Genomic DNA, 13,566 nt, shown 5'->3' with positions numbered 1-13,566 from the left:
GCGGTTCTTTAATGTTCCTTTCTTTCCCGTGTAGATGAGTCCTTCACCAGGTTCCACCCTGAGGCCCACCTGCCCCTCAGCCTGATGCGAGGCCGAGCAGTTTATGTGGAGGTGAGCCTGCTGGCCCCCCAGGAGCCCGGCCTGGTGCTGCTGGTTCACTCCTGCCTGGCTTACGCTCCAGCCCCTCACAACAGCTGGCTGCTGGTTTACGATGGGTATGTCATACAGACATGGATTGTTTGTCCTGTGTCCAGTGTGGGAAGCTTCTGTCGTTAGCGTTGGACAAAAACTAAATTGGACAATAGAAGTTATAGGGCTGCACAATTAAATAAAGTTTAATCACGATTTTGGCTTTCCACGATTAAATTTGCGTGATCGAGTGATATCTTAAATGCGTCATTCTGTTCAAAGAACGCTCAGTGTTTTTTTTTTTTTTTTGTAAAGCCCATCTACCGCTCCGTAAACCACTGTCTGATAATATGCCGGTTAGAGTAGTTCCCTGCACCGCGCAGCTTAGTTTCTAGATGTAGACTGTCACAGGGGACAGAGTAACGGGAGGGGGAACAGATAGCAGTCAATCACAAGGTTTACCAGTAAACGCAACATTTTGTCCCGTCTGGGTTTTTCAGACAACAGCAGTGACCGGTGTTAGTTAACGTCCGTTAGCTCACAGGGCTCCAGGTGCTAGTTAGCGAGCGTGTGCGTGTGTGCCTTCAACATAAGAAGACTGTAGCATAATAAGGATGTGAAAGCAGTTATCAATAGCCCATGTGACAATAACATTTTGTTTTGGTTTAAAATCAACAAATAATCGTAATGATTAATTGTGATCTCAATATTGATCAAAATAATCATCATTTTGGCCATAATCGTGCAGCCCTAATAAGTTAAGTTGTATATTTACATAAAACATAAACTTGGCGGTTAAAAAGACACTAGAGTGTTAAATTCAAGCATATTCCTAACCTTGAAAACATGAAATTTGATGCATTTTTCAAACATTCAAGACATCCCTGAACGTGATACTGGCCTGATCTGACAGACGCTGGCTGTAAACCAGGTTCTGTTGGCCCCATTGCCCTGACATTTCATGTTCATGTTCCTGAGATGGTTCATATGGAATTTGGAAACCCCCTTTTCATTCATTGTCTTCTTGAAGTCAGCATTTCCCCTATAAACTAAGTCTTTCCGCGTTACAAAAGATTTCAAAAACTGATCAATCCAAACTGTAAATCCCAAAGAGCAAATGCTGCTTTTAGCCTGTTATTTCTTCTGTAGAGATTTTCAGTTGTAACCTTCACCACTGCCGGGGCGATTCACAGCTACTTCCTTCCCCCACTCTGACACCCCGCCACATCCGGAGGATCGTAATCTCTTATTGTACACCAAGCTTTTGACTTCTCTCTCTCTCTCTCTCTCTCTCTCTCTCTCTCTCTCTCTCTCTCTCTCTCTCTCTCTCTCTCTCTCTCTCTCTCTCTCTCTGTCTCTGTCTCTCTCTCTCTCTCTCTCTGTCTTTCACTCCCCCCACACCGGTCAAACGAGCAAACATTCAAGACTTTGGGCGAGCCCTGAACGTGATAAAGGCCTGATCTGACAGACGCTGGCTGTAAACCAGGTTCTGTTGGCCACATTGCCCTGACATTCGATAGTCATGTTCCTGAGATGATTCACATGGAATTTGGAAACCCCCTTTTTATTCATTGTCTTCTTGAAGTTGGCATTTCCCCTGTAAACTTAGTCTTTCCTTTTTACAAAATATTTCAAAAACCGATCAATCCAAACTGTAAATCCTGATATTTCTTCTGTAGAAAATTTCAGTTGTAACTTTTACCACTGTGTTGTTCAGCTGTCCCGGCCGGGGTGATTCACAGCTACTTCCTTCCCCACACTCTGACCCCCACCGCACCCGGAGGATCGTAGTCTATGGGGTCCCGCCTCTGCCCTCTGAAGGGCCCTCCTACATGGCTGAAGGAGGATGCGCTCACCTGAAGGACCCAGAGGTACCTTCCACTCAAAAATGCTCGCACAATTTAAGTGCGAGTTGAGTGACTTATCATGTGGTGCTTTCAAGTTCAGGCTGCCTTTAAAACTCAAAAGACCATCTGTACTGGTGGCTGCATGATCGCTAGCTAGCCTTTATTAGTAGACTCACGGTCCATAAAAAAAAATACAGCTACACAAGACAGACACCGATTAAACAAGACAGCTATACCAGTAATCCCAGAAGGGTGACTGGTATCGCAAAGCACTGAACCTTGGGTCAATCAGATATGAAATGACTTATTACTGTAATTGCATAGTAAAACCATCTCATTGTTTTTCCTGGTTTCTTTCTCCCTTCCCCTATCAGATCTATTTCTTGTGCCTGACAGAAGTGTGCTTGGCTGCAGATGGTGACTGCACTGTCGGCTGCATCTACAGTAAGTTCAACATAGTGGAAACGTACAGGAGAAACTGAGGAGTGGGCGTGTATATCAGGACGTTAACAACAAGGTTCTTGAACATCAATTAGAAAAATATATCATAATATGAAGACTTGTGGGTTCCAGACATGAAAGGTTTAACGCAACAGAAAACTCTTGTCCCTACAAATAGCCACAACCAACAATCCTCCGAAGCTGCACGAATGGATTCCTTTGAATGCACTAAATGTTTTCTGGCTACATAATTGTCCTTTCCTCATTACCCAATTAAGTCATTATAGTTCCCTTTGCATAATCCCAAAGATATTTACAGTCAGAATGCCTCTGCTTAAAGCAGACGACACAATATGCCACATGAGGCTTCAGAAGAATCAAATGGGTAAAAAACACACACTGGGTAAAAATGGGATTTATCAGCTTTAGCCGCTCTGCATGTCTTTAGGAATCATACATCACAATAACTTCTCCCTTTTTTTTGTCCTCATAGGTCCTAACAGTGACGTGTGAAATAAAATGAACACTTTCACACAACTGCCCTCTTGTTTTGTTTTGTGGAAATAACAAAAGTCTTTGTGCGAAAAGAAGGGGAAATCCCAATAGGATATTTATTTAAAAACTTGTGAACTTAAAAACAACACAGTGCAATGCAGTAGTACTACAGAGTGCAGAGAATAAAAACAAGCAATACACAAACAGGACACTAATTGTACTTCTCTTTGGTCACACAAGATTTTGGCAGGAACACTATAACACTATGTCCGTTACAGCGTTTCCCCTCTGCATCAAACCGTTGACAGGAAGGCAGCGCTTAGTTCACAGCTCCAAACATGCCACTTGACATGTTTCTACAGTCGGTTTAACCGCCGCAAACACACACTGAGGAAAGGCCCCAGAATAATAAGGCCTTTTGACTTTGTTTTCTGACCAGTTCTGTGGTTTTCTGGACAATCATAAAAAAATTAGGAATTAAATGGAATGCAATTAGTGCAGAGACACAGCAAAGGATAACTTGCTCATTTACCAATGTACCATTACATCTCCTACGGCATCAAATAAATTGGCATGAATGTGAAGTAAGCGGTAAGTGTTCAGTCATTTGTCCCTGACATGCTTAATGGCTGCTGTGATGATTCAGATGATTGACCTTACACGTGCCGAGCTTAAATAGATTTAAAAAGACTTAAATGATCCCTTTTTCAGATATACATAGAATATTAGTTTAAACAGTGATATATCTGCCAGTGGCTCAGTGAGTTTTTAACTCTTTCACATGAAGACGAAAACACAAGCTTCTGCAGACGTGTCATTACGATACAAAACGGCTAAAACGTAACAGACATGGAAGTTTGTTATTAATCAGACGTGTCACGCTCATCCTCCGATTACTTCTCGCATGCCCACAATGATGTAGAGGCCTGTCGGGTGAAACCAGTGGCTGTCTAGCTGTGACCGATGAATAGCCGTTTTATAAGCAACATCCATTTCAGCAAGAGTTACTGCATGATTATTAAAGCAAAAGCGCAATAAAATATTGGTTGTCTACAGATCTGCTCACATTTGGTCAAATTATTAGCACAGTGATGTTTTTAGGGTAAAAAAACATTTACTTGAACACAATTCTGGTTGAGTGGTAACACTAGTGTTCTCAATAGTTGACATTCAGAGAAAATCTGTAAACATTTGTCTGCTGGTTGAGCCTGAAATCCAGCGTTGGTCCTCATGGAGTGAGATGGGTAAGGGTTGTAAACCGAATCCTCTGGTTAGTACACAGTTGTATAGTACGCAGTGATCTCCTGCTGGGTTCTCTTGGTCTGTTTCAGGAGGATAATGGTGCAGACCAAGGCAATGATCTGTCATGCAGACACAGAGGGAGGAGGGGAAGTAAAGAGCAGGGATGGGACAAAGCAGTGCGGGTGACCCTTCATGAATCTCATCTCCTCGAGGATTACACCAGCCACAGTTCTAGTTACCAGCCCATGCCACCCGTTATCATGCAGCTACACACTGAGAAGCTTGTGCAGAATAAAATAAATTTATTTAAACTTATGAAGAATAAGTAGACACTTAAGGTAAAATCCAACCCTGGATATGTTTTCTTTAACAGTCTATATATCTGCATCTCTAGAAATAACCTCGAACCTAAGAAGCAGCTATAATATATATTTTTTTTTAAACAGATGGGACAGCAAAATACAATCAATTTCTGATCTTGTCGAATTTTTAAGTGCTCATTTTCAGGTTAACAATTGTATTTAAAATAGGTTTATGTGGTTTAATTTTCAGAAAACACTGCAGATTGCTGGAGGGAGTTCTCTCCCTCTCAGCAGCTGTGGCTCAATGGTAGAAGGGTCGCCCTCCAATCAGAAGGTTGGTGGTTCAATCAAAGTGTTCTTGGGCAAGACACTGAACCCCGAGTTGCACCCAATGATGCGCCGTGTGTCTGTTTCTGATGAGCAGATGGCACCTTTTTACAGCAGTCTCGGCCAGTATATGAATGTGTGAATGGTTCCTGTACTATGTAAAAGCAGTTGATTAAGGGTGGATTTTTCCTATAAGCGAGCTGATGACAGTGCAGTGACCATGCAGAGAAGAGAGAATGGATATAAACATAAATGTGCATTTTCTATGCCAGAGTGTTGTGGAATAAAATCAAGACTGCATGAAATTAAGAGTGAAAACCAGCAAGAGCACACTAAGACTGAGCCACAGGGATGTTGGCCATAGAGAGAGGGGTGAAGAAGACTGGGTCCTGGTCAGGGTAGGAGGAGGAGACAAATTCACACTGAGACGGGTGAGGGTTAGCCATGACCGAAGTGGAGTGAGTCAGGATTATGTACTGAGGAGATGAGAGAGACTGACGGATCTTTCTACTGAGCGTTGTGCTGCAAATCAGAGCTATGATCTTTGAAAAACCAATGATGGGGGGAGAATGGGGGGGGGGAGTGAAGAAAGAGTGTTTTAAAACAGAAGGTGAGGCGTAATGATAGAGAGAGATGGAGGGGAGCAGAGGGATTAAAATGGACATTTACTTTATGAACAACATTAAGCAAGAAACTGACTGGAGCTGGGATTTTTTTTTAATTTTTTTTACAAATAGAGTCCCTTTTCCCTGTCCCCACATCAGTCAGTTTGGACTTATTTGATGCCAATTAAAATCTGGATAGTTTTACATGATGTACTGTTGGATGCAGTGTAGAGCATGTTTTAAGGCTCATTAGTTTGGGTTTTTTGGCATGACGGGTTTTAAAGGACTTTACAATGAACAGCAAGAGTTGTATTGAAGACGGCTCAGACTATGGTTTGACTTTGGCCCAATCACATTTCTTATTTTTACTCCTACCCCTTGTTTTCAAATGCCCCTTGCTTTTTGATTGGCCCCTTGGTACAGATTACAAGGAGTAGTGGGTAAAATCTTCCTCTATGGAATAGGAGAACCCCAATTCGTCACCTCGTCTCTGAAAACAGTGCAAAAGATTTCTCAACCGGCGTTATTTGGAGAAACTAAGCAGATATCGGAATGTACAGTACATGGTGACTCGCCTGAAAAATATAATAAACTTAAAGTGACATTGACAAGTGGCGTTTCAGTTATTTTCCATGCCCCACATACAGGATGTTTACATGCACAAGTGGTTTACATGACTATAGGAAGTGAAAATTCTAATAAATATATATATATATATATATATATACACATGTAGCTGTGCAAAACAGGAATGTTTTTTTTTTAAGTTTACCACCGGTGGCAGACTTGTTGGACCGTGCCACCCAGCGTCCCTCTTTCATTCCTTCAAACACCTTCTCTAAAAGGTCGGCTTAGCGATGTGTGAAAAACCTGTTGATATCCAAGTCTTTGATAATATTTAAAAGTAGCTGTGTTTTTCCTGAGCGGGTCTGCAGCCTTGCAAACTGTTGCCATAGTAACGCAAAGAGCTGACCATAAGCCATAAAATGAAATACATCCATGTCATAGCCATTTTAAGTGTGTGTGTTCTATTTAACTGTTATGTAATATTACCAATATAACTTTATTTATTTATTTATTTATTTTTTAATGATAAACCCCAAATCAATGAGCCATTGGTGTATGCAACTTCATTATTTTGTTGGTCAATAACCTTGTAAACAAATTTTTCGTCCAGCCTATTTGAGCTGAAATCTTAACCGCATGTAAGTATAGAAATGTGCAGCATGCACTTCATTTGCTTACCAAAAGAACTCCCGTTCCGACAAAGATGCCCATCACCAGTGGCGCATTGCTGTTAAAGGCACCCAGGATCTCAGCAGGACAGTTCTGTGGGAAGAACAAGACAGGACCAGCTGTTATACGGGAGCTAACCCAGAGGCTAAGCGCTTGGTTTCTTGGCACCAACTTACAGGCTGCTTGATCTGCTCCCAGAACCCATCTGCTTTGGGACAGGTGTGTTTGACCAACTCTAACACCACGACCCCGGTCACTCCACAGCAATGAAGCTACACAGGACGGAGATGAAGGGAGATGAGGAACATTCAAATCATCCGATGTTCATGTTTCAGATTTTTTGGTATATTTTACACAATTTATTCATATGATCTCATAATTGTCTTTTTATTTTTATTTACAAATCACTTCAGGCTTCCATGTCAGGAAGCAAAAGCACCAAGTTCAAAAAAACATTAAGAGAAGTTAATACTAGAACTGCTTTTTATCAAGCTGGAAGGAAGGAAATAAAGGTTGTGATTACCATTTTGTGGATGAATGTGAGAGTGGCACCGATGACTGGGTCTCCGCTATTCAAATACAGAGCATACAGGCTACTGTAGAACTCCACAATGCGCGGTCCAACCTTTAATAAACACAATGTAATGATCGTACATATAGGGTATTTACTGATTTGTGCGTGCGTGCCTTCTCTTCCATTCGCCTCTTACCTCTTCCTTACTGGAATAAGCAACCACTCCAATAGCAATTTCGGCTATTGCCAGAATGGTCAGAAGGACGGAGAACTGAAAGAAGAAAATTATAGCGTGAATTAACTTCTTAATGCTACAGGTTAATGAACACGCATGTGCATCAAAAAAAGGAAATGCAAATATATGCTTGTTTTGGTTAGAAAAATTTACATTCGTAAAAATATGAAATATTTTAATGAGCAATATTTTCCACTCTGTTATAAAACCTCTACAAAACAGTTGGTGGCTATCTTAAAAAATGTTGAGTTAATCCATTCATTTCTGGCCACTGAGCCATATAACTCAAAACTCTTAAGTACGATAATAAGGATTTAGAACAGGCCGATACACTTTATAAAATGTGTACGGAAAAGCAGAAGTTTCCTTAATGAATCCTAGAGAGGATTTCATTGGTGTCGAGGCGGGCCTTCCAATAGCACGCAGGCTCTCTCAGCCTCTGTTGGATGTAAATCATGCTCCATTACAGGGTTCATTCAATTACTAGTCAAAATCTCAGATGTGGATGTGTGAATCCATTTTATTACATAGGATATCCTAGAGACAAATACAGAGTCAACCTAACACGGCTCTTCCCCAAATTTGTCTGACTCTTTGCTCCTAGACCCCCTGGTCTTATTCACAAAGGGTGGGGTCTCTTGGCCACAGTGGTGTGTGTGTGTGTGTGCCTATTCGTTATCTTTCAATTGGAATGTGACTTAAAGTTTATGACCCTCAGTTCAGGACTGGCAAAGCAAAAGATCAGTGGGCCATAAAGAGGGACTGGAACCAGAGACAGGATGTGTCTCTCTAACATCATCAATTCAACTTCTGACACATTTGTAGAGCTGGATTATAACAAAATGTAGCAGAACATCTTATATTATAAAACAGAAGTATTGCAAAACATCTTAATGTAACAAACAACAAACTATATACTTATGACAACAAACTTAATACATGACCAACATGTCTTCATTTATGCTGAAATAATGCTTTTACCTTTTAGCTTAAATGTATAATGCAAATCACACACAATGTTTAAGCACATTTAACATTTTAAATTCCAACACTTCCCGCCGTTATGCTACAGTATGAAACCTAGGGTGCATGATATATCGACTCAAACATTATCGCGATATCCCGTTGCGCAATATTATATCGAAAGTGTCTCTATGAGTATGTAATATTGTTTATTTTGTGGAGCGCTTCACCCCGTCCGTTGGCTGTGTGGCTTAGTTGTGTTTGATTTAGAGCTCGATTGAAACGCTATAATGATCATTTCATTGGCCAGTTACCGCGTCACTTAAACATGTTAGTGCACGTCAGCGCACGGGTCCACTACATGACAAACTCTATGGAGCGTACCACGTGACCTGTGTGCATATTCCAACAGAGTGACCGTGTAAGTGAAGAAATAGAGACATAACTGAACGAATTAGAGAAGAGAAAGGAAAGTTGTCCTGTTATCTTTATTGATTTTATACTGCACAACCAGTAGAACTTGTCCTGTTCTGTAGACACGGTCCGTATTTATTTATTGATGTCTTAGGGAGTGACATGTATGTACAGTTTAGTTTAAGTATCATTTTAAGTTGGAAAAGCAAACAAGTGATCTCAGCACAACAATCTACAGGCAACACACACCTTCTAACAGAAATGTGTGTTCAGCTGGTTTTATCTACTAGATAACTTAAAAAAAAAATTAAATATAGTCTTCTGTCTCTTAAAGAAAGCAGTTCCTCAGACCCTCTTCTTAAAAGTGCCCTACCTCAGTTATTAAAGGTTTACTTACATTGTAAAAAAGTTGTAATCTTTTAGAAACAGACCCATAAAACTTGATGTAGGACTTGTAATGAGCTTGTGATTCCCATTTGATAAAGTAGTCTAACAGCTCTTTGGTTTCCCTGTCTCTTCATTTTAAAGTGCTCATATTATGCTTTTATGCTTTTTTCCTTTCCTTTATTGCGTTATATATATATCTTTTTTTGTGCACGTTAAAGGTTTACAAAGTGAAAAATCTCAATGTCCCCCCCCCAAACACCTCCAACAGAAAACACTGTTCACAAACTACTCCAAACCGCTCTGTTGTAGTCCAGCCTTTACTTCTGTAATGACCATGCCGTGATGCTCGCCTAGCTACTAGCATGGCACTCCCTCATACTCTGCTTCTGACTGGCTAGTAGTGTTTACCTAGCTACTGCACATGGGCAATACCAACAAAGATGGAATTGAAGTGTGATGCCTCACTCTGTAGCTAAAACAGAGAGCTCAACATACAGAGCCCTGTTTTAACGATCTAAGCGCACAGTTGTGTTGAGGGCATGTCCACGTCCACTTTTGCTAGTTCCATCCATCCAGAAAACTGACTGGTAGAATGAGAGCTTTGTCTTCTGGCTCAGCTCTTTTTGCTGCGCCGAGTCCCCCAACCAATCTCCTGCTTCCTCCGGGCAGGGTGGCTTCACCTCTTCCTGTGACTCATAGGGGTTTATAAACCATTCTTTGTCTGGCCCCTCACCTGAAACCACTTTGCCATGGGAGACCCTACCAGGAGCACCAAGCTCCAGAACACACAGCCCTCAGGTTCTCAAGGACACACAAACCTCTCCACCACAATAAGATGATGGCTCCTAGTTTGATAGCGGAAAAAAGATTACAATACGGCAAGAAATCACCTGAACACACCTCTAGCGGTGGGCGCAAAGATGTCTTAAAATAGCAAAGACACTTGCATCAGGCTTTGCACCGCGCTGCGCCGTGTTTTCTGAAAATTAAACCATGTAAACCTATTGTGGTATAACCTCTAAATGCAACTCTAAACCTGAAAATGAGCATAATATGAGCACTTTAAAAGAAAGGGATATACATATTGGTTCATGTGGTTTGTTGTGCTCCGTCTGCTTTCAGCCAGGTTTCGTGTTTCAGTCTTCTGAGCCGCCCGCAAACATCACAGAGCTGCTTAACTCACCCATGTCATCTCCACTGACCAGTGCCTATTAATCACTGCTACATACCTTAGCCTCACATGTGTACTAATAACTCTTTGACTGTCTGACATTTATCCGTTGGTGAGGAGGCAGGGTGAGCATAGTAGTCAGGTCATTTTTTTAAGTGATATGGCCAAAATCTTCTATCCCAACATAGGTCATTTCATATCACGTTAACCATACAGCATGTTTTCTGGTAATTTAACAAAGATTCTAAATGAAATAACCACATAGTAAAGCCTATGTTCATTAAGTGTGTGAATTAAATACTACAAATTAAAAGCAATTAAGTATTTTCTTTTATTAAGCACTTTAGTGTGAAATGAACATAACCTGCAAGAATCAGGAAGTAAGTCAACCAAGTTGCGTAAACATTACCATAACAATATTCAGTATTATGGTTTCTATATTGTCATATTGCACAGCCCTACTATTCAGACTTTGCATGCAGTCAGGTCAACAAAACTTAAATAAATGCGTGGGCCTTGTTGCCTTACGCAGAACTGAGAGAGCACCGGCGCACTCAATCACCTGATTACGTAGAAGTTATCCTGAGGTAGTTTGTCACTTTTACTGTTTGACATCACAGGCAAAACTAAATATTAGCCATTTCAGTAAATCAAAGATTTTAGCTTAAAGGTTTTTCAGATAATCACAACGTTAGATTTGCACTTCCCCCGTGAAGTGACAGTACTGTACGTCCATTGAGAAAGTCAGGCTGTTGCAATCACACAACAGGAAGCTACAAGGAATTATGAAGGTCTCACCACTTGCAGAGCACATCTTTTCTCATTGCAGGCCCCGTAGTCTCCAAACACCACCACGATCAGCATCACTGAGCCCAGAGCAATCAGTACCGTCACGGCTGATAGATAAAAATAAAAAGAGAGAGACACATACGGTATGTGATGACATATATATTAGAGTTGAATATATCTTAATGCATTGTTTCGGGGAGAAATGACACAACTGTGAGTAACTTATGTACCCACCTATAACAAATGCACTTGAGTTTAAGTCCTCTATCTGAAAGATGCCTCTGGTGCTTTCGCTGAACCTCAGCCACAAGCCGAGACCGAGAAAGGCGAAGCCCAACAACTGCCGAACCACACAAGTCAAGATAAAACCATTTCTCATAACATGGTTTCACATATTAAAATCTGTACATGGTTTTGGTCAGATGTCCTATTTTTGGCAGAACAGCTGAACGTGAGTTTTTATTCACACTGTGTAATAACAGGCATGTCGGTGCACCAAAATATCCTTTAAGAGAACAAAGTCACAGAACGAAACCAATTGTGGGACAGCTAGGTAAACACCTGGCAAACAACCCAAATACACGGAAACGCAATGCAGCAGTTGACAAGACAACTGGAGCAGGTTACAACAGAGTGATAAGTGTCACCTCTCTTTTGGTTTCCTTTCACCCGGTTGGTTGTTAAGATAGTATAGTAGTAGTTTATTAAGTATGTCAGAAAGTAGGTATTACATCTTTAAGCATTAAAACGTGTTGTTCATTCCAATAAATGAAAGTGGCTGTGGCCTTAGTTGGTATTCAGCAGAAACGAAACCTAATAAGAGCCAACTGACAAACTCCATTTTTCCTTTTCTTTTCTTTTTTCATGGGAACTTACAAAAAAGCCAGCAAATATTCGCACACGATTTGGCAGACTTACCGCAAAGATGAGGTTGAAAATGAAGAGGGTATACTTGCAGAAGAGGCCACATCCATCGAGTGCCATGATGAAAAGTAGGGTGTTTTGCTGCGTGGAACGTTACTTGTGAGGTCTGTGTAGGTGTGGACACGGTAAAAAAAAAAACAATTACCTCATCATTTTTGACGATATATTGTAATAAAAAAAATAAAAAAAATTGTGTATATACACATACTACAAACACATGTAGCCTACTAAAACTTCTTTGGGTTGTAATGTATGTGTAAATGGCGTATTGAACAATTGGTAATGCGTTTAAACAGCTTAACAGAGCTCTTCTTTTTAAATAGACCTACATCACTGAGTAATATGGCAGCCATGCCACACACGATATTAACCACAAATGCAAATACCTGGATTTGTTGACGCTTTTCGCGGTCTCTCTACCCAGGCAGGTTACGTGAAGAAAACATCTACAGGATACACGTTTTTTTCATGTTGCTGCGTGTTCTTTATACAGCCCCAGTTTGCGTCATGTCCCACCACTTTGACCTCGCGCGGTCGTTCATTGGCTGCGAGGCGTGACTGACATGAGGTACGACCTATGAGCAGGCGGCGGCGTGCAGCGGGTGCGGGTGCGGAAGAACATGAAAAGGAAGAGTGAAACTTTAGGAAACGAGAGTTACGGAATGCTCAAGGCTGAGTAACATTGTTTTTTTGTAAGGATTTGATGTGACACAATCACATCCATATCAAATGAATTCAAAGACAAGTGTAGGGACAAATTAACATTGTAGCCCATTCAAATTCTTTATAGTGCAGAAATAGGCTACATGTCAACAGAGTAATGGACAATTTTGACTCTGGTGTGAAACTTAAAGCCCAGATGAGAACATAAAAAGGAAACAAATGGCAGGAAATGTGTGCCATCTTTCCCTCCCCCTCTATCTACCTTGCACCAGGGACGGGTCTAGGGAGGGGTGGGGGGGGACATATGAACCCCCCTGTCACTTTGCTATCTGTTCTGCAAGTCACTGCCATATGCTGCCATCTGGTAAATGGATGTGAACGACACATTGTATGGCAACTGTGTGCTTTGTTTTTTAGGCCAGTTTAAACATATTAAACTCACTGTAGAGCACTTGTTGCTGTAAGAAATAAATTGTGGATTGCACTTTATTTCTGTTCTGTTTCCTGTTATCTAAAAACTGTACAGCAAGGTTTTCTTTGTTGAAGTTTGAGGCAAGTTTATCGTGACGTTTATTGGACGTTATTTAAAAAACCTTCCCGGCCCTTGTCACATGACCAATATATACAACATACCATAATATACAACATATCCACATTTTTGCCTTAAGTTCCTATAGAAAATGTGTATTGTATTTGGATAAAGAATTTATTGAAAAAAGGTTAAATTACTAATGAATGTGATGTGTTTTATTTATTTAGCAAAATTGACTTATGTTCTATCCTATCCAAAAAAAACTAAATTTCTAAGCAGATTTTTTAAGCTGACTGATTACCACCCCGCTTTGAAAATTGTGGCCTTGCTCACACACACACACACACACA

At 40.8% G+C, this 13,566-nt stretch overlaps 2 protein-coding genes across 3 annotated transcripts in view; one reads left to right on the top strand and one right to left on the bottom strand.

Moving 5' to 3' along the window:
* Positions 1 to 3,701, top strand: part of LOC116703192 (uncharacterized) — a 14,147-nt gene extending 10,446 nt beyond the window's left edge. Inside the window, exons 11-14 of the mRNA XM_032537832.1 lie at positions 35 to 215; positions 1,847 to 2,000; positions 2,351 to 2,420; positions 2,911 to 3,701. Coding sequence (XP_032393723.1) covers positions 35 to 215; positions 1,847 to 2,000; positions 2,351 to 2,420; positions 2,911 to 2,930 — 425 coding nt within the window. The 3' untranslated portion in view covers positions 2,931 to 3,701. The remainder of the gene's footprint in view (positions 1 to 34; positions 216 to 1,846; positions 2,001 to 2,350; positions 2,421 to 2,910) is intronic.
* Positions 3,702 to 3,765: 64 nt separating this feature from the next.
* On the bottom strand, positions 3,766 to 12,653 carry cd9r (CD9 molecule related). Of its 2 annotated transcripts, none has more exons than XM_032538340.1 (9): positions 12,408 to 12,653; positions 12,016 to 12,127; positions 11,332 to 11,437; positions 11,107 to 11,204; positions 7,335 to 7,409; positions 7,148 to 7,249; positions 6,801 to 6,896; positions 6,634 to 6,717; positions 3,766 to 5,325 (listed from the first exon to the last, which is right to left on the bottom strand). In XM_032538340.1, the coding sequence occupies exons 2-9, from the start codon at positions 12,079 to 12,081 to the stop codon at positions 5,116 to 5,118; spliced, it is 837 nt and encodes a 278-aa protein (XP_032394231.1). In that variant the 5' UTR covers positions 12,082 to 12,127; positions 12,408 to 12,653; the 3' UTR covers positions 3,766 to 5,115. The 2 variants fall into 2 exon arrangements, with proteins under 2 accessions (XP_032394231.1, XP_032394232.1); XM_032538341.1 differs by having other exon boundaries at positions 3,766 to 4,273.
* Between the last annotated feature and the right edge of the window lie 913 nt (positions 12,654 to 13,566).

The sequence above is a fragment of the Etheostoma spectabile genome, chromosome 15 (genome assembly GCF_008692095.1).
Source record: "Etheostoma spectabile isolate EspeVRDwgs_2016 chromosome 15, UIUC_Espe_1.0, whole genome shotgun sequence".
Taxonomy (NCBI): Eukaryota; Metazoa; Chordata; class Actinopteri; order Perciformes; family Percidae; genus Etheostoma; species Etheostoma spectabile.
The sequence above is the reverse complement of the archived record's forward strand: the minus strand, read 5'-3'. Positions and strand labels throughout refer to the sequence as shown.